This window comes from Coffea arabica, chromosome 10e (genome assembly GCF_036785885.1).
Source record: "Coffea arabica cultivar ET-39 chromosome 10e, Coffea Arabica ET-39 HiFi, whole genome shotgun sequence".
Taxonomy (NCBI): Eukaryota; Viridiplantae; Streptophyta; class Magnoliopsida; order Gentianales; family Rubiaceae; genus Coffea; species Coffea arabica.
In genome coordinates, this window is record NC_092328.1 from 1,440,081 (window position 1) to 1,468,043 (window position 27,963).

A 27,963-nucleotide genomic window follows, 5' to 3' on the forward strand; every position below is an offset into this window, starting at 1 on the left:
TAGTTAAAAGTCACATGACTTTTTTTATATCATCACAATCATATATTAATATTTTTTAATATGATACTATTAGATATATCACATATTTCAAAATGTCTCATTTCAAGTTCAAAAAACATTTATGAAATCAACCCATTTTTTTTTTCAAAGTGTTGGAACCAATTAGTTCAATTTTTAATCAGTAGTTAGCAGGTGATCAACGTACCTATTTGGCTCGATTTTTCAAGTTAGGGCGAGACCATGAATTGTATTTTCAATCTATTAATTGGTACACGCCATTACAAAGGTTTTTACAAGCCAAACACTGATGCTAGTGTGTTCAGCAACAATGCTTATGGTGGGGACATTTTTCGAAATTGTAATAGCGGTATAATTTTTCCTCTCTACAAGGAGTTCTAAAACTTTGGACATTTTTTTACTGCTTAGAGCTATGCTTTGCTTCATGGGTTGCAATTATGTGTTTCTTAGGGTTATCATGCTACATAAGTGGAAGTGGATTTAGCTACACTAGTTAGGTCGTTAAGTTCCAGTTCAAAAGCTAAGTGGCCTTTGTGCAAATATTTGAAATAGATTCAGATCACCATTAATGTCTTCAAATAATCTATCTCTCATGTTTACCGCGAGGCGAATCCTGATTCCTGATGGTCTTGTCTTGTTTTCACTTAGACCATGTAGTTGTTTTCCCTCATTCCATCATCTTTCAACTAGAATTTAGGCATTAATTAATTTAAATATAATTATTTTGCTCTACTTAAAATTACACACTGTGAACTGAGAGTGTTGTACCCCTTATTTCATTTATATTATTTCTTTGTACTGAATGCCAGGTCCTTGTTCCCTCCACATTTTGTTGATATTTTAATAAAATAACCCCTCCACGTAAATGGAGTTTGCTACAAAAAAATTATCACATGATTTACAAGGAAACTAAAAAAAATTAACCTACTTGACTATTTTTGTATAGTGATGCCAAATTCGATTAGCTATAAAAGACATACGAATAAGTTTTGATCGAAATATTAATGGCTAAAACTGACGATGACGTTTGTTAGATACGGCATTACTATTTCCTATGATGAAATAGTTAATAGTAAAAATCTAAAATTGTATTTGGATTGCATTTTTCTAGATTTTTGGTAAAAAAAAAATACTGTAGCGATTGATATATGTAAGGTAAAAAGATGATAGGGAAATGTGTTTACGGAAAATGTGATAATTTTTCTTTGAAACAAACAGGGCCTTAACATTTAACAAGAAATTAATTGTGCCCGTCATGCCCAAGAAGAGCTGATTTCCTCTTCGCCCTTCGCATGCGTGAAAAACGGGTCCCAAATCCCAACCCGTCATGTACTAAAGAAGAAACACAAGGGACGGAACAAATTTGGTCCAAACCTTGAGGACTGAGAGTCAAATTTAAAAAAAAAAGAGTCAAATTCTCTCCCTCGATATCCACGTGCTAAAATGCGCCTCGCGTCTGTCTTATTCCCATGTCCCAAGTCCCAAATAGCACTCCCTCCATTTCTTTTTTAATTCGAAACTACAAAAGAAAACGGGAAAAATTCAAAGATTTGTTTTCTTTACTATTAGACTAGTGGATATATGCACGCAAGAAACGGTGGAGATGGTAGTAGAATACTTCAGTTATTAATTCTGACACGATCGATTTCGTGCTGGGATAGCTTTCCCCTGCTGCATTTATCCCATTTTTATTTACTCGTCACAAAGTTTTATTCATCAGATTCCTAAAGCTGCAAAACAATTCACCCATATCCAGTGTGTATGAGCTGGGCTGGGTAAGACCATGCATTCACACTAATCCATTTCAGTTTTAGGTTCATTTACTCAATCAAGAAATAGAAATTAGTAGAAAAAACCCAGAAGAAAATGGGCTATCTTTGGAGAAAAGTTTGTGTTTTTGGTAAAAAAGAGTGAAACTTTTGTGTCAATTATGATGAATGAGAGAGACAAATGGGAAAAGAAAAAGGGAAAGGCAAAACAAGGGGTGGGGCGAATAGGACTGGGATGGGCGGGTTGTTTCAGAGCTTAGAAGAGAGGAATCAGAATGATGATCACTTTCATTGAAAGGTCGGTTTCTTTTGAGGATAGGTAGAAAAAGAGAACAGATAAAAGGGATATCAAAGGCACACTTGATAAATGATAATCCGACCACTCGCTAATTTTTAGTCATGCTTTGGTCCGCGTGCTTTGATACAAACTGACCGGCCCCGGCCTTGGCCCCTGCTCCCGGACCTCCTTTTATTTCTCTTCTTTGTTTTTAGGGGGAGTTCATTTTCAAAAATTTCCCTTTCGCTGTGATGGCGTTGTTGATGGAGAGAAGCCCCACTTAGATTTTCAGTACCTTTTGCAGGGCTTTTGTTCCTTGGTTTTGGATTATTTGGGCATGCTCTCTCGCTCTCTCTCGTGTGTCAAATGGATTGTTTTCTCACATAGTGTTACTTCTAGATTCTCTAATCAGCTGTGTTCACTTGTTGGTCTTTTGGCGTAATCCTCAGTTTCTCTCAGAAATATCATGTTAGGCTAGTACTTTGACATGGGTTTGTTGGTGCCTATTAATAAAGTTGAAGACAGCATGAAGAAGAATCTTTAAAAGGGGTAAAGGGATATTTCTCTTTGCTTTGAAGAATTATGTGATCCCTTTTCAGGTGTGTTAGTGGTTTGCTAGCTCTGGTCCTTCTTTTGAGCTTGTATTACTCCCTTAGGATGGGTGGAAAGACTGGAACTTTTTGTGATGTTGATCAGTTGCATGGCATATTAAAGGGTTCTTTCTGATTTGATTGCTAGGTTCAGTGCTTGAGCAAAGATGAGTTCTTTTACTGTGTTATTGAGTTGAAATAGAAGAGGTACCGGCCAAGATGGGTGCCGTTGAAGAGAAGATCAAAGGCGGAGCTTTGGTTCCCGGAGTACAGAACAGTCTACTTGAGGAGATGAAACTGTTGAAGGAAATGCAGGATCAGTCTGGTTAGTTCCCTAAACTGATTCTTATTTGTCTCATAACTCTTAAATTGAATAATGTCTTCACCAGTTAAGAGGCTCGAGAGAGAGGTAATCTTCAATATTCTGGCTTTAGCATTTGTCTCTTGACATTATTCTGATAGGAGTCTTATTCTTTGCTGAACCTGAATTTCCATAGGAATTAGAAAGCCAATAAATTCGGAGCTGTGGCACGCATGTGCTGGTCCACTGGTGATGCTGCCTCAGGTGGGAAGCCTTGTGTATTATTTTCCACAAGGTCACAGCGAGCAGGTTAGTAGTTCATTTTGTTGCTACTAAGTTCAACAGAGTTATCATGTTAAAGAAATAGGTAAAACGCTGCTTGTTTTCAGTTTGCACTTGCATTGAATTTATCACGTTTCTGGCAGAAATTTCACATGCTTTGGTAGGGTGCGGTAAATTGGATGCTTGTTTATGACAGGCGAAGTGATTCTTTCTAAAATTCAAGTGGAATGTTACCTTTTAGGAGATGGCCTTAGGGATGGGAAAAGGTTTTCAGTGCACCCAAAAACAAGAAAAAGAAGAGGCCTAGAAATAAGGAATCTTATAAAAGCTCACAACGCCATTTTACCGCTGCTTTGACAAAAGTGGCTCTGAGGTCTGAGAAATTGCTGACAATTTGGGGATTTTTTTGGGTAAATAACAGATTGTGAATGATATAAACGAACTATTAATTAAATCTAGACAGTGTGTGCAATACCTTGGTTGTAGGCTTCATAGACTATTGAAGTAGCCAGACCATTTCCAGATTTGGTGCTTTTAAGTTTTCAAGCTTTAGTGTTAGGTAGAATATGTTGTGGACTTTCCAGATTATTTAGAACTTTGCAGGATTATGATCACTAAAAATGGATGACTAAACTTAGAATAGATTAAATGTGCTATCATAGGGATGTATCAGGAGTATGATCTACTTTTGATATGATTAAAATGTCAACGCATGCAGTCTCTTTGGATGCTTTTCTGGGTTACTGAGTTGGTTTTTGGGCTAATGGGATTTTGCTTTCATTGACACAGGTTTCAGTTTCAACAAATAGAACAGCAACGTCTCAAATCCCAAATTATCCCAATCTCCCCTCTCAACTTTTGTGTCAAGTGCACAATGTCACACACCATGTATGTGCTCTCAGAGATGTTTTCAGGAATCTCTCTATATAAAATCTTCGCTAATGTGTACAAGTCATTGACATTTCTCGTGGCATTCTTTGGTTGTGATAGGCAGATAAGGATACTGATGAGATTTATGCCCAAATGAGCCTTCAACCTGTGAACTCTGTAAGCTCAAAGTTGAAAAACTGTTTTTACTTGTCATAATATGAAATTAGCTAAGCCTAGAATGAAATAAATAAACAAACTCCTTTTAAGTTCTTTTACCTTAGAAAAAGTTTCCTTGACGGAATTTCTTCTCTTTCTGCATCAGGATAAAGATATTTTTCCCATGCCAGACTTTGGAATAAAGCCAAGCAAACATCCTACCGAATTCTTTTGCAAGACTCTGACCGCAAGTGACACTAGCACACATGGTGGCTTCTCAGTTCCTCGAAGGGCAGCTGAAAAACTCTTTCCTCAACTGGTGAGGTTCCTTATTGCTTGAGATATCTTTGCCAGCTTCTGTTGATGGATCATCTACTCCATCCATTGATTTTTCTTATCTCCATATTCAATTGTGCCATTTTAGGACTACTCAATGCAACCTCCAACTCAAGAGCTTGTTGTCCGAGACTTGCATGATAATACCTGGACTTTTCGTCATATATACCGAGGTGAGCATTCTCTGATTTCCCTCTTAAATTTCACTCTATATATTATTTCATGCTTGTTTCATTGAGACTAGGATTGCCTAGCACAATTTCGTCTGTAACGATAAGGTTCATTGAAAAGTAATCTTCACATTGATAGTCTCCATATTTCTACAATGTCCAACTTTCTATTATTCATTGATAACTTGCAATTAACCATTCCAACTAGGAAGCCAATGACATGCAGACATGTTTGTCATAATTGTATTGTAATATAGCAGGGTTGTCCTTGTTGAGGCCGGATTAAGTCTTACATTATTATTATCCAATACTGACCTGAAGTCAGAATTGATCTTCAGCATTGACCATTTCTCATTTTACTTTTATTGACTGTTGCTTTTAATACTTTGGTTTCTTATGTAGGTCAGCCAAAGCGGCATCTTCTTACTACTGGTTGGAGCATGTTTGTTGGAACAAAGAGACTTAGAGCAGGTGATTCTGTTCTGTTTATAAGGTAATTTCAAGTCAAATCAACTGACTGTTGGTTATTTTTCGATTTCCAATGCGTGGCATTTCTTGAGATGGTTGGATTTTTTTATTTTTTTCGAGCCATAAAGTGATGTTATTACAAATTCTGACGAGCATGTGCATTTCTCTGTTTGAGGAAAAGAAATGAAAACTCATTGTTGCGTGCAATGCGACTATTGATCTTCATAAATTATTTGGTGCTGATTATTGGAATAATACGGTTCATCACATAAAATTTAGTTTTTTAGTTGGCTTCATGTGTGGTTATTCATGATAGAAAAAGTGTTCGAAATACTCACTGATCAAGAATGTGTAATTCATTGATTTTTGAAGATTAGTAATGAACGACCCTATTTGTGATAGGGATGAGAAGTCACAGTTATTGCTTGGAGTGAGGCGTGCTAACCGTCAACAGGCTGCTTTACCATCATCGGTACTCTCTGCTGATAGCATGCATATAGGAGTCCTTGCTGCCGCAGCTCATGCTGCTGCAAATAGGAGTCCATTTACAATTTTCTACAATCCCAGGTACTTTGCAAATATTTTGTTACAATAATTATTTTTATATGATCAATCATTATTTGAAAAAAACGAGTAACCTTTGGTGAAATTTGTACGTTCACAGGGCATGTCCTTCTGAATTTGTCATCCCTTTGGCAAGATATCGAAAATCGGTATATGGAACACAGCTTTCAGCTGGTATGAGGTTTGGAATGATGTTTGAAACTGAGGAATCAAGTAAGCGAAGGTAAGTTCTGTTGTCATTGGCTGTTTACTGAACAAGGTCCCTTTTGACTTCGGTTTTCTCAAACTTTTCCGTTTCATGGACAGATATATGGGTACAATTGTTGGCATAAGTGACTTGGATCCACTGAGATGGCCTGGTTCCAAGTGGCGAAGTCTTCAGGTAAAGTGTATTGGGACTAATGTTGGATACTTCAAGAACAGTCAATTTGGCAAGTTCGGCAAGTTTTGCTTTCATGTTTGCTTATTGAACTTTACCTTTGTTCAAACAACAGGTAGAGTGGGATGAGCCTGGTTGTGGGGATAAGCAGAATAGAGTGAGTCCTTGGGAGATTGAAACCCCTGAAAGTCTCTTCATTTTTCCTTCTCTGACTGCAGGTCTTAAACGACCTTTCCAATCTGCATTTTTGGGTAAGTTTCTTCTTATGATGTCTTGTGGCCAGCCCCTGTATTAAAGTGATACTAACCAAATCAAAATAATCTTGCATCAGGAGCACAAACTGAATGGGAAAGTTTAGTTAACAAACCTTTTCTTCGAGTTCCAGGAAATCTTAGTGGGGATATTGTGTGTCCTTCTGTTTCCAACCCATGGTCAGAACAACTAATGAAGATGCTGATAAGACCCAATTGTGTCGACAATCTTCCCAGCACTGCATCTTCTATACTAGAAGCAAATGCTAAGGTTTCTCCAGTGCTGGAGGCTGAAAAGATTACGCAGGCAGTAATCAAGCAAAAGGCTGATATTATTCCTCAAGAGCATGTATCTTCGCAAAGTGAGAGTATTCAGCAAAGCCATCTTGACCAAGCCAACAACTCAAAACTGAACTTTTCATCCCAATCAGTTCTACCTGGAAAACCACAACATCTGGACAAACTTGGAAACCAAACACCTGTAATTCATACCGAAGCTACCAAACTAGAGCCTGAGCTGCAATCTGATCAGTTGAGCCAATATTCATCACTTGGACACTGTAACGATGATAGATTGGTAGTTAAGCCTGCAAATTCGCATAATCTCGTAAATGATATCGTATTATTGAATCAGAATAATAATATGCTAGCAGTGCAAGCAAGTCCAAAGATGATGCAGGCACAGTTGGACTCACATCTTCTCCAGTCTCTGCCAAGTGATGTATCCCAAGTAGAAAATTCGATCGCCGATGGTCTATTTGTTTACCCAGATCACAATGAATGGAATTTATATCCTTCATCTTGCCAATCTCTGGCTGGGCTTCTCAAACCTCCTGGATCTTCATCTGCTGCAATTAGGAAGCATGATCAGCCAGTTATATTATCAGGAGGATTGGGCCCTGAACTTTCGACAATTGAAGAATTGTGGAATAACCAATTTAATAATGCGAGATTTTTGTCCCAGACAAACCCCCTTGTTTCATTTCCTCAGCAAGATCTACCCAACCTTCACCTTTTAGCCAGCTCATTTGGTTTAAAAGATTTGTCAAATGAGAGCTCTAACCAAAGTGATATGTATAGTTGTCTAAATTTTGATGGAAATAACAGTGGAAGCACAGTGGTTGATCCTTCTGTTTCAAGCACAGCATTGGATGAATTCTGCACGCTAAAGAATTCTAATTTCCAGAGTCCTTCGGATTACCTCATGGGAAACTTCAATTCGTGCCAGGATGTTCAATCTCAGATTACCTCTACAAGCTTGGCTGATTCTCAAGCTTTCTCTGTGCAAGAATTTGTTGATAACTCGGGTGGTACATCTTCAAGCGATGTAGATTTTGATGAGAGCAATGCTTTGCCAAATAGCTCCTGGCAGCAAACAACTCCAAGGGTGCGAACGTATACAAAGGTAAGCAATTTGTTGCATGCAGCAAGTTGTGCATTTGGTTGTGGAGTATTTGCAAAAGTATTGAGTTGAATGTAGTAATTTTTATAATAAACGAAGAGGTAATGTCATTGCATCTACTTCCGAGATATGTTCAACCACTTTGTTGGTTGACTGGAGCAACTCGGTTATCCTTTGTTCATAGCAAAAGATTGTGGAGTCATACCTCTAGTAAGTGGTCGCCCATTGTCAAGTTTGTTTGTGGAATGCTGACAAATGTTATGGACCTGTAGAATATTCTTCCTGCAAAGTCACTGACTCTCTATGGAAGATTATTTGGTATACACTTATTCATGTCTGTTTGGCTTTCAACTTTTCAGCTTGCCTTGTGCATGTTATGCATGCCATTGCTGTTATCTTTTCCAAATTTTTAATGGCTTTCGCTTATTTTACTTCCTCAATGATGGAATACGTATTGGCTGATAGATCCAAAAGGCTGGATCTGTTGGAAGGTCAATTGACGTCTCAAGTTTCAAGAATTATGATGAACTATGTTCTGCAATTGAGCGGATGTTTGGACTCGAGGGACTGCTAAACGACTCGAAAGGTTCTGGCTGGAAACTGGTGTATGTGGATTTTGAGAATGATGTGCTTCTTGTTGGGGATGATCCTTGGGAGTAAGTTGCTTTTCTATTCTGTGTCTATAGAAAGCCTTGTGTATCATCAACATCAGAAGGCACGTTTAGTTTCTTGCTGTAAATTTATTGCAGATATTGTCCTGGAGACACTACTTGCAAGCAAAATTTCTCTTTCAGATTTACTATATTACTCCATGATTATGCAGCATAGCATGTATGGCGAATCAGAGCAATTATGTTTGCTGACAAAGGTTTTGTTTTTTCATCCTGAAATGGAATTACAGGGAATTTGTTGGTTGTGTCAAGTGCATCAGAATCCTATCACCCTCTGAGGTTCAGCAAATGGGTGAAGAGGGAATGCAACTTCTAAACTCTGTCTCAGAAGCAGGACGTTCTTGTGATGGCCTTGGCTAATATGTGAGAAAGCACGCCTGCTTTTGAAATCGCGGTGCTTTGTTGCCCCTCCTCGCTGATGCTGAGATAAAGTCTGATTTTCAACTCTGCTTAATCCATGCATCGCAGTATCATGTTGGCTGGCAACATAGATGCTAATAAATGTATTAATGTAATGTATGTACAACCTTATAAGGTGGTGTAGAGTAGTATTGTAGTTTGAGCTTTCTTTTAATGCTTGTCTTGTGTTATGGAAACGTACCAGTAGTTTGAGCATTTTTAAATGCAAGTCTTGTATGACGGAAACGTATCAGGTTCTGTAGCAGCGAGTGGCGACATTTTTAGCATATGAAGCTATTATGGGAAGACAATTTGCAGTTCATACACGCTAGTGTGGAAATAGACCTCTCCAGAAAACTGGTAATAAGTGTTGTTGCGTTCAAGGAATGAACCAAATCCTATGCAGAAGTAAGGCAACTCTGTTTTATTATTATTTCTCAACTTTCGTCGCGTAGGGATTCGTATTTTGCATTTCAAACAAGCTACAATTAAGAGAAACAGCTTCCCATTTGCTGCACCTTACATCACTTTTCTTCCGCTTCGCTTCGCTACTTAACATTTCAGGCATTTGAAAGATGCCTCCTAAGGATGTACATTGTACCGAGGTTCAGAAAAAAACAGGAGAGTTAATAATCTGGAAAAGCGCATAAAGAGGGAACTGTGGCCCTGGCAGTAGCGTATATCTTCCATGGCAATGAACCAAATGCCATTAAACAATTGAATGCCCCCTCAGGAGTTTTTGTTGTCTAAATTAACAGGCCCAACCATGCAGACGGTCAAACATACAACACTTGAATATTTGGAGATGGTGGTTAAAATGAAGTTCACATAGCTGAAGCATGACATTTACTCCTACAAACTCCCAAAATCAAGTGCTAAAATGGAAGAAATAGAGGCCCCAGAAGAGAGCCAACAACTCTGCTTGCAAGTGGACAAATCTTTAGTTGGTGAGAACTAGGCCTAGAGCTTAATAATTAGCATTACAATCAACTTTGCAAACTTAATGTTAACTGTTGATCTCCATCGTAATACAAGTTATTGACAGAGACTGAACTTGTCCCTTTTAGACAAGAGTGGGATGAGCCTGAATAATAGTCTTGTACCCTTGGGAGAGTATTAACCCTTGGGAAATTGAGAACCCTGGCAGTCTTCCAAATAATACTCTTGAACGATGTCCAAAAAGAACAAAAACTATCTTTTAAAGAAACCTGCGAGAGATATGCTACAACTATATCACAGATAAAGACGGTCTACACTTATCAGGAATATCTGGGACTCGCCACCGTATCAGATTGCTAGTCTGTATAGTCTGGTGGATGATAGAATGCATACAGAAAACAACCAGCTTGAGAATTATCATTTAAGAGAGTAGGTCTACTTTGTGGGTTGGGGAACTGAATTGTTGGAACTTATGTTGTTCTGGCTGAACCCCTTGGAAACATTTTTTCTGGCTGAAATGGATTAAAAAGGCCTAATATGGCTACCAACCAGTAGGATTAACCAGAAAGACCAAGAATGAAATCTAATCAAAACTGTAGGGCTTTCTAATCTTGTCTAACATTTCCCTGTGCAAGGGTGCTAAAGCTGAATGCTGGCAACTATGGAGGATGAGGGGGGAGGATTTAGAACATTTTTTGCAAGAATGGTCATAGGAGCTGCTTGTCAGGCCAACTGAATTTTAATACTTTATCCTTCCCTGGAAGTCCAGATAAGAAAGCTTGAAAGCATCAAATACCTCGCCATATACTCTGCAGAGTCTCCTTGTCGACCAAAAGCTGACACATGCTATGACAGCTAAGAATTATTTTTCTCAAAGTTAGGTCGTAGAAACCATTCGATGAACCAGATGCAAAATTGGCACATGCCCGCTAGTCAAAATGAACCTGAAAAAACCTATTCTAGGGATATGGAATCTCGGCGCTAACAGATCTAATTACGGACAGAAGAACCAAACACAATAAAAAGCTTAACAAAAGACAATGATCCAGAAACAACGAGCAAAAGGACCTGAACATTGAAAAGCATAAACAGCATTTGAGGACCATTTTGTATCTCAATGAAATGCCTCGAGCACTTATGCAGCAAAAGCCCTTAAATAGGTGATTGAAGAAATCAAGCAGAATCTTTTGACAGTCAGAAGCCAACACCCACCAAAAGCATTCAACAACTGGGCTTATCAGTGAGATAAAAAAGTTCACCGGAAGCACCTTAGTGACCCACATTGCAAGTTCATCCAGATATAAGCCTCAGGTTGTGCTGAAAATTTTCAAAATATTGAATAAATTGATATTACAAATGACCTTGTCAATAAAAATCCAACTAAGAAGACATCTTTCTTTAAAAATTCATCAAGAAGAAAGTAAAACAAATTTATAAAGTAAACAGATATACAACACTTGGAAATTGGCAGAGCCTATCATCATGTATGTTGCTGATTGCAGTCGAGAAAGATATAACCAATTCACCTTGCTTATTTCACATTGCAAAGAAATATATGAGGCAGTTAAGAAATGAGATAACAGCCAAAATATCTATTGTGGAGTCTATTGCTAGATAAGCTATTCTTACCTCTTAATATGCACGGACCAGTCCTAATTCATTGTACCCTTACTGGTTTCTGTAGAACAGCAGAGAGGTAAACTTCTGCTTTTCCTGATCCATTGATCTTCTCTCCCACTACCCATTTAAGCTTCTTGTAGCCGAATTGTTCAATTATCCGAGTTAAAGCTCTTTTCTTGTCATCATTAGAGCAGTAAAAGTTATCCAACCAAAGCAATCCGCCGGCTCTCAGTATTCTATCAATGTCAAACATCAAGAACTCCAACTTCTCAGGGCGGCCCCCAACATCCAATCCATTCGCAGCATGAATCAAATCGAACACATTATCATAGAAAGGGAACCTATGATCTAAACTCAAGAACACAGGAAAGAGCCCTCTTGCAGCAATGAATTCATTAAATGGTGCATCAATATTCAAAGTGGCAGTAACTAAAGTCACGTTCCTTTCAGCCATTCTAGCAGCAAAAGTCCCAGATCCTCCACCAATATCAAATCCAATTCTAATACCACCACTCCCCAAGGCTAATACATCATCAATAAGGAAATCATTTTTGCCTCTAGCCTTAATATACTTTTGAGTTTCGTAACCATTTACGATATCAAAACAACCAGCACAATCCCTATTCAACTTCTTGCTATTCAAACAAGCTAAATTCTTGCAAGTAAAACCACTCCAACTGTAAACCTTTTCACTAACATCTTTCCAAAGTGAAATAGGAAAAGGTTGGAGACCCACCTTAGGAATAGTCTTAGCAAAGCACCTCCTCCTAGGCAATGGCTCACATCCCCGCAAAATCAGCTTTTGGCCAAGACTCCAATCATCAGGACAAGGTCCACTGACCTTATAATTCATGTACTGAGACAGCAAATCGACAGATTTCTCGCAAGAATGCCCCACAGAAGCTACCATTTCAGTGATCCCAGTTCTTGAATCTTTTCCCAGAGGCAGCAAATGGTGCTGCAAGAAAACTTTTAGCTCACTTGCAGTATTGGGTCTGGAAAGATCGATGCTTTCATAGCCTAAGAGCTCCTTTTCCATCTGTGCGAGCTTCTTTTGAGAAGATTCAATCTCCCTGAGGATCAAGGAGACTTGTTCTGATATCAAAGATATGTTCTTTTGAGTATGGTGAATTGAGTGGGTGGTCAGAGGGTCCTTAGGGGAGTAAGTGAAAGCATACAAAGCAAAAAGATTGGTAGTGATAACGGAAAAAAGCATCAGCACATTCACTGCTGAGGAACACAGAGAAGCCCTCTTGAATCTTGCTGTTCCATCACCTATTTTCAGCGAAACAGAGCCCATCTTTGCTCTGCTTTCTTGCTGAACTGAATCACAAATCACAAGCCCGTGAAAGAGAGAGTGAGCTTTGTGAGAGTCTTGACAGTGAGTGAGCCAGCAAGTGGGAGAGAAAAGATTAAAAAGTTGATTATGATATTAAGAAGAAATTAAGACAATAAACTAAGGAGTCAGATACTTGTCGGTTGGGCTATGATAGGGGATGCTTTAGTGTAAGACGTGTACGTGTATGAAATCGATTGGACCTTTGTGGGGTCTGGTCCAGAATTACCTGAATCCGCTCTCCTCCATCCTCCGGTCCTGGTGAGCTTGCGGAAAAGATGGAATCCCAAGGGCTAAGATTTGCTTGATCAATTGATCTGGAGAAGTGAAAATAATAATAATTTGTTTGGATTGTGAATTATTAGAGATATTTTTACTGTAGCACTTTTTATAATGTGATGTATGTAAGATAAAAAGGTAATTGAAAAGATAAAAAAGTGTGTTAAAAATTGTAATGATGATGCAAGTAAATATATTTTTGACAAATAAACAACAATCCAAACAAACCCAATTAATGTATTATGTATTGAAGTGGCAGGGTTGTTTTGCTAATTAATGGAGTATTATGACAAAGGGAGTCGGACCCACGAGTCAAAACACTCCAAAGAAAGGAAAGGGTTGTCAACGGGGTGTTAATGCACTTTGCACTTGGCAACTGAAGAGAAGACGGGAAGACTGGTCTGACCACGACTGGTCTCCAATCTCCCATCATCACTCGTCCAGTCCAGTAGTTTAATTTACCATTCACTTTAGAGCTTGCCATGAAAAACAAGCCCAAAAGAGAAGCAGGGAGGACAATCGGCATTGTCCTGCTGTTCCCCTTCAGCCATTTGATTCTTTAAAGTATTGAATCTAATTTCTTGAGCAATGTTGCCCTCGCTTGGTTTATGTTACCGTCGAAATATTGTGAAAACATCAATTTTCAACTCATAAAATGGACTTAAAATCTGGTTTATGTGTGGCACAAATACAAGTAAAAACTAGAAGTGTCATGTTTTTTTTTTGTCAGTAATGATGTATCTGTATAACCTACTCTATCATAATTTAGGGGGAGGGGAGCCTAAGGAGGCTATGGAAGGGACTAGTGGGTATACGGACCCAACTAGATCAAGGAAGTGCTATGGCACAACTCTTAAATTTTTTTCGCTGCTGGTAAGGTTTAAACCCTTGCTAACAGCCCAAGGAGGGACTTAAGTCCCTCCCTGGTGGCCATTGAGCCAATGGCCCAGTGGTTTAGAAGTGTCATGTTACTATCCTGCTTTATAACTTCACATTATATGTAATCTTCAACCGTAAAGCAACTTAATACAATGGAAGAGGAATGCATTGGATTGGATGATATACGAGGTTTCGAAATTTGAAACCTCTCACTTATACTTCAAAAAAAAAATAATATAAATTAGTGTTATAAACTTAATATAAACTAGTTTTGACTAGGGATGGCAATGGGGGCGGGTGCCCGCGGGGGGCTCTTGGGGCGACGGGGAATTTTTTTCCCCCGCCCCGCCACCCGCAAAAAAAAAAAATATATATATATATATTATATATAATTATATATAATATGTAAGTTAATTAGTTATAAACTTATGATAATGATATTATTAGTTAGATGTATTATATAATGTATAGTAGTTTATGTAATATAATTGATATTATCAATTATATGAATAATTATACGTGTCTACTAATAAAATTTATTAATTAGTTATACTAAATTTACTAATACATTTATACTAAATTTCTAATTACACTTAATAGAATAACACTTTTTTCTCAAAAAAAAAAAAAACACAAACACAATAATGAATTAATGATTGCATTTGTACTAAAAGTGAAAACTTGACTATTTTAGTTATATTTATTTCATCATATTGGATTGTATTCAAATAACTTCTGTTTGATTGTTTTTATGGGTTTCAATTGTAAAATTACAATGAATAATAATTTGGTGATGTGTTAATATTTTAGTACTTGATTATTTATTAAAATTTAATTATAATAAATTATATAATACAATTTTATTAACCCCGCGGGTGAAGCGGGGCAAGGCGGGGCGGGGCGGGGGGAGCGGGAGGCGGGGGACGGGGGACGGGGCAGGGGACGGGGGGAACTAATAGGCAACGGGGCGGGGGACGGGAGAGGGGTCCCCCGCCCCGTTGCCATCCCTAGTTTTGACCCCATATTATTAGAGGAAAAGTCGTGGCAGGAAGAAAAGAGAAAATGAACCACCTCTAGGAAAGAAATGTTAGCACTAAATTTTCAAAAGTTTTCAAAAACTGAAAATCATAGCTGCGGAAACTCTTTTCCCTTTTGCTCTTCTTTTCAGTTGTTGTTTGGAATCTTATGTGTTGTAGTCTTGTTGAGAACAAATAGATGGATTAAAAAGAGGGAGGGATTAAGAGTTAAATAAAGAAAGTCACACTTATTTAATTAATGTATCTCACTACTGTGCTTTTTTTTTTTTGGTCATTTATTAGTATAACCCATTGCTTTACTCCGCGCAATTTGGTGCACAAGACCCAATTAAGGGGTAGATTAACTAACTAATAATAACATTAATTGTTATGAAACAATTAAATGGAAGTGAATATCCATTAAACTCTCCTATATTTATTAAGCTTATTTAATTCTATTGAATCCGTCCAAAAATAAAAGAGTATGGATGACGGTTTGATCTCCTTTTACAATTAATTTGTAACCTCACAGTGCATCTATAAATAGAAGTGCATTCTTGATCGTATGGAGTGAATAGAAGAAAAATAGTTCTCTACTTTTATCGGTTTCTCCCTATTTTATTTTGCCCCACATCTTGTTATTTCATTAGTTTTATAACATGTTATCAGCACGAGACTTCATTTCTGAGCAATTGTGAATCACAAGACTCTGTCGAGATTCTACCAATATCGAATCAACAATTGGGTATTTTTTCAAACAGCTTTTGACTACATATTGAGGTAAATTTCTAACTTATAAATATATTTTAATTTCTTATGACTAATCTTACAAAACAAGAGTTTGTACCTTTTAATATTTCTGGAAAAATTTATTTATTATGGGTATTGGATGTTGAAATTAATTTTGAGGCAATGGATCTTCGTAATACTATTGTTGAAAAAAATGAATCGTCAAACCAAGACCGTGCCAAAGTTATGATTTTCCTTCGCAATCATTTAGATGAAATATTAAAAATAGAGTATCTTACTGTTAAAGATCCTCTTGTCCTTTGGAGAGATTTGAAAGAAAGATTCGACCACCTGAAATTGGTCATTCTTTCAAAAGCCCGATATGATTGACTTCACTTACGGGTACAAGATTTTAAACCTGTCAACGAATATAATTCAGCCATGTTCAAAATTACTTCTCAATTATTATTGTGTGATGAAAAAGTCACCGATGAAGATATGTTAGAAAAATATTTTTTACTTTTTATGTCCCTAACAAGCTCCTGCAACAGCAATATCGATAGAAGGGGTTTAAAAAATATTCTGAACTCATTGTATATCTTCTCTTAACTAAACAAAATAATGAATTATTGTTAAAAAATCATGAGTCCTGACCGACTGGTGCAAGTCCATTCCCTGAAGCGAATGCGACTAAATTTCAAAATTTTTGTCGAGGTCGTGGACGTGATCGTAGAGGCGGCCGTGGAGGAGGCCGTGGACGTGATCGTAGTTGATTTGTGCCCCGTGAAAATTATAATCGTGGCAAACAACAAAATATTTCTCAAAAGAAGAATAATAACTACGATCAGAAAAATGAAGAAAAGAAAATTTATGAAAGAAAATGCTATCGGTGTGGCATGGAAGGTAACTGGTCCCGTACCTATCGTACAGCTGACCATCTTGTTGACCTTTATCAAGCATCTTTGAAAAAGAAAGACGAAAATATTGAGACAAATTTAATCGACCAAAAGAATGATTATGATGATACTGATATGACACACCTCAATGTAACTGATTTTTTTGAACATCTTGAAGATGTCAAAAAATATCCTATGATTGTTTAGATATTTTATGATACTTTATATCTTTCATGTATTTTTCTTTCTATTTAATACTCATTTTCGCATCTTTTTTACTATTTATTTTTGTTTGAAATTTTCTTCCTGAAAAATAAATGAATGTCAAATATTTGGGATTAAATAATAATGATGATGACATTTATCTCGTTGATAGTGCTAATACGCACACTATATTGAAAAATAAAAAATATTTTTTTTATTTGAAATGGAAGAGACAAATGTTAATACATCAATGGTAGTACAAAATTGATTGAAGATTCCGGAAGAGCCATTCTATTTCTTCCTGAAGGAACTAAAATTGTCATAAATAATGCACTATTCTCTCCCAAGTCTCAAGAAATTTATTGAGTTTTAGAGATATCCGCCAAAATGGATATCACATCGAGACAATAAATGAGACAAATGGTGAATTTTTATTAATTACAAATACCACTTCTACGGAGAAATTTGTATTAGAAAAATTACCTTCGCTTTCTTCTGGTTTATGTTATGCACAAATTAGTGCAGTTGAAATTTATCATTTAATAGACCAGAAATCTATTTATCCCAATAATTTTATAATTTGGTATAATTGTTTCGGACAACCTGAATCTATAATGATGAGACGAATAATCGAGAATTCGTATGGCCACCCGTTGAAAAATCAAAAGATATTAAAAGCAAATGAATTCTCCTGTGTTGCTTACTCCCAAGGAAAATTAATTATTAGACCATCACAAGTTAAAGTTCCCTACATTTCTAGAACGAATTCATGGTGATATATGTGGACTTGTAGATCCATCATGTGGATTATTTCGATATTTTATTGTGCTAATTGATGCATTAATTAGATGGTCACATGTATATTTATTATCTACTTGCAACCTGGTATATTGCGAGATTGCTCGCTCAAATAATTAAGTTGCGAGCACAATTTTCAGATGATCCATAAAAAAAATTCGTCTAGATAATGTTGGTGAATATTCGTCACATGTTTTTGACAAGTATTGCATGTTCATTGGAATAACTGTTGAACATTCTGTAATCTATATTCACACATAAAATGGTCTAACCGAGTCATTTATTAAAAGGTTTCAATTAATTGCTAGACAATTGTTGATGAGGTCTAAACTTCCTTCATCTGCTTGGGGACATGTTGTATTACATGCAGCAACACTTGTGAGGATTAGACCAACAAATTATTATACTTATTCTCCCCTACAGTTGACTTTTGGTTATGAGTCAAATATTTCACATTTACAAATATTTGGTTGTGGGATTTATGTTTCAATTGCACCGCTCCAACGTCGTAAATTGGGCCTCCAAAGAAGATTGGGAATATATGTCGAATATGAATCGCTTTCAATTATTAAGTATATAGAATCATTGACAGGTGATTTATTTACTGCAAGATTTACAAATTGTCATTTTGATGAATCACATTTCCCGATATTAAGGGGAGAAAAAAATCAACTAAAAAAGAAAATTCCTAAAAAGGAAATCATTTGAAAAATTTAATTGAATTTCTTGGATCCTCATACAAAAGAATGTGAATTAGAAATTCAAAGGATCATACATTTGCAAAATATTGCAAATTAATTGTCGGATGCATTTAGTGACTCCAGAAGAGTCACCAAATCACATATTCCTACTGAAAATGGACCGATTAAAATAAATGTCTCTGAAAGACAAATCACAAGTGCTAATGAATTTAAAACAAGCCTAAAGCGTGGGAGACCTCTTGGTTACAAAGATAAAATTCATAGAAAGAAAAGAGGATCAAATGAATCAATAATTAGTGACAAAATTCAACCTCCTAAAGAGATTGCTCCCGATGAGTCAACTCTTGAAGAGAATGAAATTATAGAAAATTCAATAAACTTTGTCACTACAAGAAAAAGTTGGAACCGAAGAGAAATAATTGTTGATAGTACTTTTGCATATAATGTTGACGTACAAATGATTGGTCAAAATGAAAAGATGCGATACAATTTGAATTAAATTCACTGGTTAAAAGGCAAGTTTTTGGACATGTAGTCCAAACATCTGAAGGTGTAAATCCAGTTAGATATAAATGGATATTTGTGAGAAAAATGAATGAAAAGAACGAAATTGTGAGATATAAAGTAAGACTTGTAGTCCAAGATTTTTTACAAAAACGTGGATTTTATTATGATGAAACGTATTCACTTGTAATAGATGCAATCACATATAGATATCTTGTGAGTTTTGCAGTGCATGAAAAACTAGAAATGCATCTGATGGACGTTGTCATTGATTATTTGTATAAAAATCTTAAAAATGATATTTACATGAGAATCCCTGAAGGATTCAACATGCCTGAAGCATGTAAATCAAATCCTAGAGATGTGTATTTTATTAAATTACAAAGGTTTTTGTATGGGTTCAAACAATCTAGACGTATGTGGTATAACCGTCTCAATAAATGTTTAACTAAAGAAAGTTATGTCAATGACCCATTATGTCCATGTGTCTTTATCAAGAGAAATGGGTCAAATTTTGTGATAATTGCTATATATGTTGATGACCTAAATTTGATTGGAACTTCTGAAGAGACACAAAAGGTTATTGAATATTTGAAAAAAGAATTTGAAATTAAATATTTTGAAAAGACAAAATTCTGCCTTGGTTTGCAAATTGAGCATTTAGAATGTGAAATTTTTGTCCATCAAACTGCTTCTATCCAAAAGGTATTAAAGCGATTTTATATGGATAAGACACGTACATTAAGTACTCCAATGGCCGTCAGATCATTAGATCCTAATATGGATTCTTTTAGACCACGAGAGGAAGATGAATAGATGCTTGGTCCTGAAGTGTCATATCTCAATGCAATTGATGCACTAATAAATATTACTAATTGTACAAGACCTGATATATCATTTGAGGTGAATTTATTAGCAAGATTTAGTTATTCGCCCACAAGACGACATTAGAATGGTATTAAATACATTTTTCGCTATTTCCAAGGAACAATTGATCTTGGTTTGTTTTATTCAAATAAATCCAAACCTGAATTGCTTGGTTATACTGATGTTGGGTATTTATCTGACCCACATAAAGCACGATCTCAGACTGGCTATCTCTTTACTTGCGGTGGTATAGCCATTTCTTGGCATTCTACAAAAAAATCCTTAACTGCCATTTCATCAAATCATGCTGAAATAATAGCAATTCATGAGGCCAGTCGAGAATGTTTTTGGTTAAGATCAATTACCCACAACATCTGGAAGAGTTGTGGGTTATCCTTCTAGAATGAAAATTCTTCAACAATTTTATATGAAGATAATGCAGTTTGTATAGTTCAATTAAAATGAGAATATGTTAAAGGAGATCAAACAAAACACATTTCACCGAAATTCTTCTTTACTCATGATTTGCAGAAGAATGATGAGATTGATATGTTACAAATCCGATCAGATAATAATTTGATAGATTTGTTTACCAAGGCATTGCCAATTGCCACATTTGAGAAACTGATGAAGAATATTGGAATGCATCGGCTAAAAGATCTCAAATAATGTTTGCATTAAGGGAAGAAATTATTACACAAGAACAATATACTCTTTTTCCTTCACTAGGATTTTTTTTCCCACTGAATTTTTTCCTAGTAAGGTTTTAACGAGATATATTTTTTGTGTAATGGACATCCAAAGGGGAGTGTTATGAAACAATTAAATGGAAATGAATGTCAATTAAACTCTCCTATATTTATTAAGCTTATTTATTTTTATTGAATCCGTCCAAAGATAAAAGAGTATGGATGACGATTTGATCTCCTTATACAATTAATTTGTAACCCCTCAGTGCATCTATAAATAGAGGTGCATTCTTGATTGTTTGGAGTGAATAGAAGAAAGATAGTTATCTACTTTTATTGGCTTCTCCCTATTTTATTTTACCCCACATCTTGTTACTTCATTAGTTTTATAACATTAATAACAACTAAATAAAATTGAAAAAGTGTTTGGGTCATAACTTTGATTGTCTTGGGCTTGGGTCAGGTCCAGGGAGCGTAAAGCCCAGCCCAGTAAAGATATTCATAAAGCATTTTTTTTTTCTGCCTTCCCCTTCTCCGTCGGTAGAGAACAGTTGCAGCTTCAAGCCTTCAGCCAGCAGAACGTGTAGAGAAGTTTGTGTGGAAGGTTGAAGAAAGAAGAGGAAACCAGAGGAAGGAAAAGGGGAAGAATAATGGGGCAATCATCATCGACAGAACAAATTTCAGGGGTTCAAAGGGAGGCAGAATCATTGGCAGCGTCTACTGGGGCTCTTCCGACTCTTCAGAAAGCATTTTCCCGTCTCTCTGATCCCCAAACGGAACTTATCCCTCTTGATTCCCTCCAGGCAGGTGCTTATTACTCAGTCTCCACGAAATCCCCGTTAGAATTATCATCCCAAGATTCCTTTACATCAAGTAAATAAGTCTAACTGATCGTACCAATTTCAGCTATCTTTCTTTAGTTGATTCTTTGTTTTTTGGCGGTGTTTAGCCTTTTGTTTTTTCGGATTTTCTTATTTAACTCGTTCATACTCATATGCAACTAAACGCCTAGTTCGTAGTTGCCGAAAAGTAATTTTTTTCCCAATGATTTTGATGTTTGTCGCACCTCTGTTATGATATGATAATTGATACGCGGGATTTAGTTTTTCTTCCCAATTTTCATGTTTGACTTCTTCGTATTAATATTCTTCAGAGCCAAAAGTGTGCCATCTGATGATTTTGATGTTTGATGAACCTCTTATGTGAGCTCATATTTCCGTACTTTCTTTCTCTCATCGTATTAGTCTAGGATTCAAATTGGTTAAATCAACTGTTTTTCCAACTGAAATGCTTACATTCCTTCTCTATGGACAATAGAAATGCTTTGGCCTCATTATTGAGGACCAATCATCAACAACTGAAGGAAGTATGGTGCCAAAAGAATTTCCGGTGCTCTTGAGTCACGTGGGTTCTGCCATTGTGGACCAATTCTTCTTGACTGAGAAAGGAGGGGTCAGTTGGGTTGAGTTTTTGAGAGGTTACGTGAATTGCTGTGGAAGGACAGTTACTTCAGCTTCATTTAATAATTTATTCAAGGTGTTTGTGATCGCACATAACAAGGCTGGCCTTCCTGTGGGGCTGCAATTTGATTCAGCTGAAGATGATGGTAAAATGAGTGGATCCTTGTTGCCCACTGATTTAGTTATGCTTCTTTGGATGTGTTGGATTATGTCATGGGATTCAAGGAAGTTGCAATCTTCTACCAGCCCTGGGAGTAGTGGTCTTCCAGATATTCATCACTTGGTGCTGTCAGCTGTTGAGTCATGTGCAGAATCAAGCAATAAATTTGATCTATGGAACTCGAGAATTTCTGGTTTGGATGTTCAACTTCTTGCTGCAAAATTTCACATGTGGGGAGTGAAGACAGTGCCATATCTTGCAGATTGCCTGGCGCATTTTGTGTATACAAGATTGGGTTACTTTACAACCCATGAGGTACCTTTTCCTTGAGATTTTCTGGATGTATTATCTTTGCTTTTTGTGAACCTTTTCTTGTATCTTCCTTCGCATGTTTAGAAGTCAATATTGGATGTTACATGGTCTAACAAGTGGTAAGGACAAATCACAACTTGTTTTACATGATTTAATTTGGTAAATGCAACATTCTTTGAGGCGAACAGATCCTCTATTTTGAGCTCTTTAGAAATCGGAAGTTCAAAACCATGTGTCTCTCTCATGATGACTTGTTCTGGAAATAGGTTTGTGCTTTCAATTCCTTTACTCAATATTCAGCTGTAACTCTTTTTGTGTAACGTGTCAAAATAAATAGTTATTTTGGGTTCTGGCTCTTTGAGAACTCTTCATTGTCCCAGCCCATGCCTGTTAATGTCGTTCTGGGGTCCCATAAGGTGAGTGTTTTTGGATGTTCTGATATTGTCTGCAGTTTATTAGAGTAGTTGACTTCTTGTGTGTCCCCATCTGACACAAAATTGATAATACAAAGCTGTAGAATGGCATTGTCAAACAATGTGGGCAATAAGTACATATTAAGCTTATACAGTATGCTGACTCTGGATACCTAATTTGCAGGGCAAATCGGAGGATTTGTGCTTCCCTGTGCATGCCAATTCTGCAGCAGAAGTTTGCAATACCCACCTTCTTACATGTGGAAGGGCTTGGGCCATATCATTGACCCTAAGTGGTACTCTAAATGAAGAGATTTTAAAAGCATGCTTCCCAAGTGAAACAGATGGGATATGCGTAAATCTACTTTACAAGTTGCTCTCTCTCTCTCTCTCTTGTGTTTGTTCTAGTTTCCCTACGTCTTTTTGCTGGTATTAATTGCAATTTCTGTGTACTTTTTCACCTTTTTAATTCTCCACTTCAAGTTATATGTTTAGCTATGCACCTAGTTACTTCTGATGGACCTGTGATCTTGAGAAATGTGTAATATAACTTGCATGAATATGGGTGATTTAGGTGCACCTGAAAATTTTCTTTCAGGAAAACGTGCTCTTTAGATATAGTAAGGGGTTTTAAGTGTAAAAGCCTGACTTGCTGACATGTGGGTTTTCCATTGCACTTGCAAACTTTATGTTGGCCGACACCTGCAGTTAGTAACCTCATGATCTTTTATTAATTATGTGCAGGTCATCTCTCCATGGGAAAGGTCTAAATAGATTCTGGTCACATGTTGAGGGTTATAATGGGCCAGTGCTAGTGCTCATTGCTGCTTGCAAGAATGATAACAATGAAAGGAGGTCAATTTTTGGTGCCCTCACACATCAGGGTTTTGAAAATAGGGAAGCATTCTACGGAAGTTCTGGTAGCCTCTATGCAATAGATCCTGTCTTTCATGTTTACTTGTCTTCAGGTAGGGAAACACTAAACAGAATTATTTTTATTTTTTTTTTTAAAATTTAGAATGAACACAAATTGTATTCTCTCAGCAAGTTAGGAGAAATCCATCTCTGTACTTGTGTAATGTTCAAAAATTGTTACTATTCCTTTGCAGGGAGGGAAAAAAATTTTGTGTATAGCCACTTGCATCCAACTATGAGGGCATATGACCCTCATCCAAAGCCAGCTGGAATTGCATTTGGAGGATCCATTGGGAATGAGAGAATACTTATGGATGAGGATTTTGTTAGAGTTACTTTTCGTCATCATGCTGTTGACAAAACTTATCAACATGGTCCCCTCATCCCTGATCAGGTACAGTTTTAATGATGTTCAGGTTGCTAGAGACAATCACTTCTACCTGCAAGTCATCATGTATGCCTTTTTTTCCACTGATTGGGTACTGGGATTTCTTGTTGCCCTAGAACCAATTTCTTGGTTCACTATAGAAATTGGTGGCACTAAGGTTTTTCGTGCTCTTTTTTGTCTTGCTTCATGGAGATGAAAATTACAATAAGCAACTACTCTGAAAGAAACAAGCAAACCATGGGATGCATATTGGGATATGTTGTATGATCTATGGGAAGACTGTAATTTTGTAGTCTATATTCATCTCATACTTCCATCGTCCTCAAGTAGTGAGCAGATGTCAACCTGACCTCATCCAATTGCCATGTAGTAGAACCCTTCAGTACTATTTGTTTACTTAAAAGTCTTTACAGTTAACGATACTATTGTACTCAACTCTTTCTCTATTGCAATTAGGAATCCAAATTATCTAGTGGAATGGTGGTAATTGCCCCTTTATGTTCACTCCTGGTTCAGTGGGATAATGTTAAACTGAGTGCCCCTCAACCGTCGGGCACACTTAATAGTATTGCTTTTTTGTTATCTGAGGGTTACTTGAATATTGAACTCACAAACCTTGTCAAAAGCTAAAAGTGACTTTGTGGTATCTATGAAGACTTATAGTTTCCTTATTCTAGGGGTTTTTACCACTTGAAGCTTCAGTTTTAGAGGTGGAGGTATGGGGATTAGGAGGAAGAACAGCAAAAGAAGTTCAAAATTCATACAAGAAGCGAGAAGAGCTTTTCACTGAGCAAAGACGGAAGGTAGATAAAGGGAATGGACACTTCTGCGTTTGAAACTTGATCAAATCAGAACTATTTCAGATTAATTATTCAAGTATTTCTTTCTAATTTCTGTGCAGGTTGACTTGAAGACGTTTGGAAACTGGGAGGACTCGCCTGAGAAGATGATGATGGACATGGTATCTGATCCCAATATAGTCCGACGGGAAGATCGATAGAAAAGCGGATAGTTTATGTTAAGCCAGACTATTGATGGCTAAGCGGGTCTTTTATTTTAAGCCAGACTGTTAAATGGCAACAATACACCCTTGTTTTTCCTTTTCTTCCTTTTTACCTTTTCACCAGGATGTGATTTAGGGTTCAATAGAAAACTACTTAGATTCGGATGTACAGAAAATTGTGAGTATATAGATTGTGGGGAAATTTGACTTCGGCCCGAGGCAGGAATTCTGTTTTACTGATTGCTCACTACTGTTTCACTTGGGTCCTACTGTATTAGTTCTTTTTTGTCAACAGATAATCGGAAGCAATCATTGCCGCCGGGCATTTACTTGCATACTCAAGCGATATACGTCTGCAGTTGTCTGAAATGTTCAGTTATTTAATCGGAAGCAATTATTGCTCTTGGGCATGCAAGCCAAGCGATATAGGTCTGCAGCAACACTTACCTGAAATGTTCAGTTATAGAACATTCAACCAGGCCTTGATGGAAGCCTTCATCCGTTTCTTCCAGATTGAAGGAATTAGAAAACCTCGAGCAGATTTCCTGATTCACCTAAATGTTCCTTCAGCTCTTCTCAGTGCATTCCATCATTTGCTGTCTTGTCCAAAATTCCAAGTGATTTAAAATTTTCCTAACTGATTTAAAATTACGAAGGGGAAATAGAAGAATGGAAAGCTGATTAAACAGATTATGAATCCAGTTTAAAAGTTTGAGCCTTCAATAATGCAGATGTACAAACTATTTGTCTTCAAGATTGAGATTCAAGTCACAACTAAAAGACTCGGCCCTATTGCTCAAATAATATCCTCGACGTTGCTGACTGCAGTCACTGCTTCTTCTCTTCTGCTTTCTTCGGCTGGAACAGAAAAACAAGCACAAGGAATTATGTACTCAAAGCCGTGTATACTTTAGATTACAACTAGAGTATACAATCTGCTATAGAAAATTAATCCTACGCCTACAATCAAGCAAAATATTTCCATTCACGACATTCAGCACCATGCAGATGATTTGAAATAATGTCATGTAATAAAGGGAACTTGAACATTGAGAATGGTAAATGGCGAAAGTGGCTACTAAACTATCAAAAATGGCATGGCTCGGTCACCAAACTTTTTTTTTTCCTCAACCAAAAAGGTCATTTAACTCCTTAAAACAGGCCTTTGGGATCATTCTCTGAAAATCACCTGCAATGCAAGACACTTTTGTCCCTAAAAATGTACAATAGCAGGTCAAATCTGCTTCTTTACTGTTGGTTTACTAGCGAAATTGGACGATATGACCCAAAAGACCCACTTTAAGGAGTTGAATGACCATTTTGGCAAAAAAAAAAAAAAAAGGTGTTCAATGATCAAACCGTGCTATTTTAGATGGTTCAGTGATAATTTTCGCCATTTACTCTATTGAGAATGATGCTGCTAATTCAAGAGGCATTACCATGCGGCCCGTACGTCCAATTATGAACCACTAATAAAAATGGCATACTTTATGAGCTCAAAGCTATTCAAAATAAACTCAACAGAACCACCATACAAATTGCTCGGCCATTCATTTCTTGATCTATGGATTGGTAAGAGAGCTAGTACCATGAATCTTAGCTAGAAATTACCTAATCCAAGTCGAGTACTTTTAACGGTTTAGTGAACCAAAGCTGTCACTCATTCAAGGCTTATCAGCGTAAGGGTCAAATACATGGAGCGAAGAGCAACATCTAAGAGGGACACAGGAATTTAACACCACCGCGTCATGGCAACAGTAGCTCACAGTCCATCAAAGCATTTACTTCGAGTATGAAAATCACCACCCCACCAGAGTGCTTAAATGCGAAATACACGTCGTGAAATACGCTTGTACTTTTTGCTTTTGGCATTTACAAGGTAAAATAGGGCCAAAAAAAAAGTTGAAATCGTAATGAATGAGAAGCCCAATTCGATATAAAAATTGCACATTATTTCTATATTCAGTGACAAGAAGAGAGAGTTTCAGCTCTTTGTATTTCTCAAGAATCTAAAGCTGATGTGTACTATCAAATTGCACATTATTTGCATTTATATTAGCATTTTTCACAATTTAACTTCTACCGTTGTTTATAGAATGAAGAACATGTTGAGCGTGAAAACTAAAACTTGGCAGACTCCAATAAAAGAGACCTAAAGTTTAGCAGAAAAATTAAATTTTGATCATGTATTTTGCTTCATAATCATCCCAAAAAAAAAAAGCAAAAGGAAAATCATATAAGCCCATAATCAACCTATAACTACAAACTCTAAAGTTAACGAGATATACTCATCAAGCACACAACTTGTTCGACCAAATGCCACAGCCACTCCCAACCCAAATCGAAATTATAATCAAGGAAAAAAACCCCAAAAATTGGAAAAAGAAGCTACCTTAATACCAGGGAATGGTTGGTTGAGCTCTTCCTCAGGTATAATGACAGGCCACCGCTCCCCAGCCTCTCGGAACATTTGCTCGGTCTCCAGGTACTGACCCTTCTCCAGAATCATGTTCCGGATGGTCTGCGCTGGAGTGGCGGTGGCGTCAAATTTCTCCTCAACTCCGTTGACGAAGGTGACGGTGATTTGAGGGGGTTGATCGTCGGTCCGGCGCTTAACTTGGACCTGGCAAGCTGGGTTCGATTCCTTAGCCTTGCGGGCGTTGCATTGAGCCAAAAACTCCATACACGCCGCCGTCCGTGGATCCAATGCGTTGAACTCGATCCTCACCTTCGACAGGAACTTCAACATTTTCCCCACCTTTCCTTTTTCCTCTTCTTCTGTTTCTCTCGCTTGAGGTTTTGCACAAACCCGGCGAGGTCGAACCCTCCTTTAATCAGTCCCACATCGGTCGTCTTAACAGCCATGCTTTTCTTTAATTGATGTTTTGGCGGCTAAAGCGGCCAACACACCGCGGACGAAGTGAGCGGGTCAGGACCACCACCTGTGTGGGT

General features: G+C 37.1%; 4 protein-coding genes across 7 annotated transcripts; 2 read left to right on the forward strand and 2 right to left on the reverse strand.

Moving 5' to 3' along the window:
* Window positions 1-1,623: 1,623 nt before the first annotated feature.
* Window positions 1,624-9,225, forward strand: LOC113711724 (auxin response factor 5). Of its 4 annotated transcripts, none has more exons than XM_072067373.1 (15): window positions 1,624-2,663; window positions 2,803-2,979; window positions 3,152-3,264; window positions 4,027-4,125; window positions 4,228-4,284; window positions 4,430-4,582; window positions 4,688-4,772; window positions 5,172-5,262; window positions 5,640-5,804; window positions 5,902-6,024; window positions 6,108-6,183; window positions 6,296-6,431; window positions 6,566-7,836; window positions 8,299-8,489; window positions 8,735-9,225. In XM_072067373.1, the coding sequence occupies exons 2-15, from the start codon at window positions 2,874-2,876 to the stop codon at window positions 8,862-8,864; spliced, it is 2,796 nt and encodes a 931-aa protein (XP_071923474.1). In that variant the 5' UTR covers window positions 1,624-2,663; window positions 2,803-2,873; the 3' UTR covers window positions 8,865-9,225. The 4 variants fall into 4 exon arrangements, with proteins under 4 accessions (XP_071923474.1, XP_027090708.1, XP_027090710.1 ...); XM_027234907.2 differs by having other exon boundaries at window positions 1,625-2,663; window positions 6,512-7,836; XM_027234909.2 differs by having other exon boundaries at window positions 1,625-2,663; window positions 2,809-2,979; window positions 6,512-7,836.
* Window positions 9,226-9,842: 617 nt separating this feature from the next.
* On the reverse strand, window positions 9,843-12,891 carry LOC113712778 (probable methyltransferase At1g29790). Its single transcript, XM_027236343.2, has 2 exons — window positions 11,472-12,891; window positions 9,843-11,159 (listed from the first exon to the last, which is right to left on the reverse strand). The coding sequence occupies exon 1, from the start codon at window positions 12,760-12,762 to the stop codon at window positions 11,500-11,502; it is 1,263 nt and encodes a 420-aa protein (XP_027092144.1). The 5' UTR covers window positions 12,763-12,891; the 3' UTR covers window positions 9,843-11,159; window positions 11,472-11,499.
* A 7,997-nt stretch (window positions 12,892-20,888) lies between these two features.
* On the forward strand, window positions 20,889-25,187 carry LOC113712257 (uncharacterized). The gene is made up of 7 exons (XM_027235588.2): window positions 20,889-21,163; window positions 21,678-22,295; window positions 22,890-23,077; window positions 23,450-23,673; window positions 23,815-24,014; window positions 24,686-24,811; window positions 24,910-25,187. Exons 1-7 carry the CDS (start codon window positions 21,011-21,013, stop codon window positions 25,006-25,008), a joined length of 1,608 nt encoding a protein of 535 aa, XP_027091389.1. The 5' UTR covers window positions 20,889-21,010; the 3' UTR covers window positions 25,009-25,187.
* A 486-nt stretch (window positions 25,188-25,673) lies between these two features.
* On the reverse strand, window positions 25,674-27,867 carry LOC113712258 (uncharacterized). Its single transcript, XM_027235589.2, has 2 exons — window positions 27,404-27,867; window positions 25,674-25,869 (listed from the first exon to the last, which is right to left on the reverse strand). The coding sequence occupies exons 1-2, from the start codon at window positions 27,758-27,760 to the stop codon at window positions 25,840-25,842; spliced, it is 387 nt and encodes a 128-aa protein (XP_027091390.1). The 5' UTR covers window positions 27,761-27,867; the 3' UTR covers window positions 25,674-25,839.
* Between the last annotated feature and the right edge of the window lie 96 nt (window positions 27,868-27,963).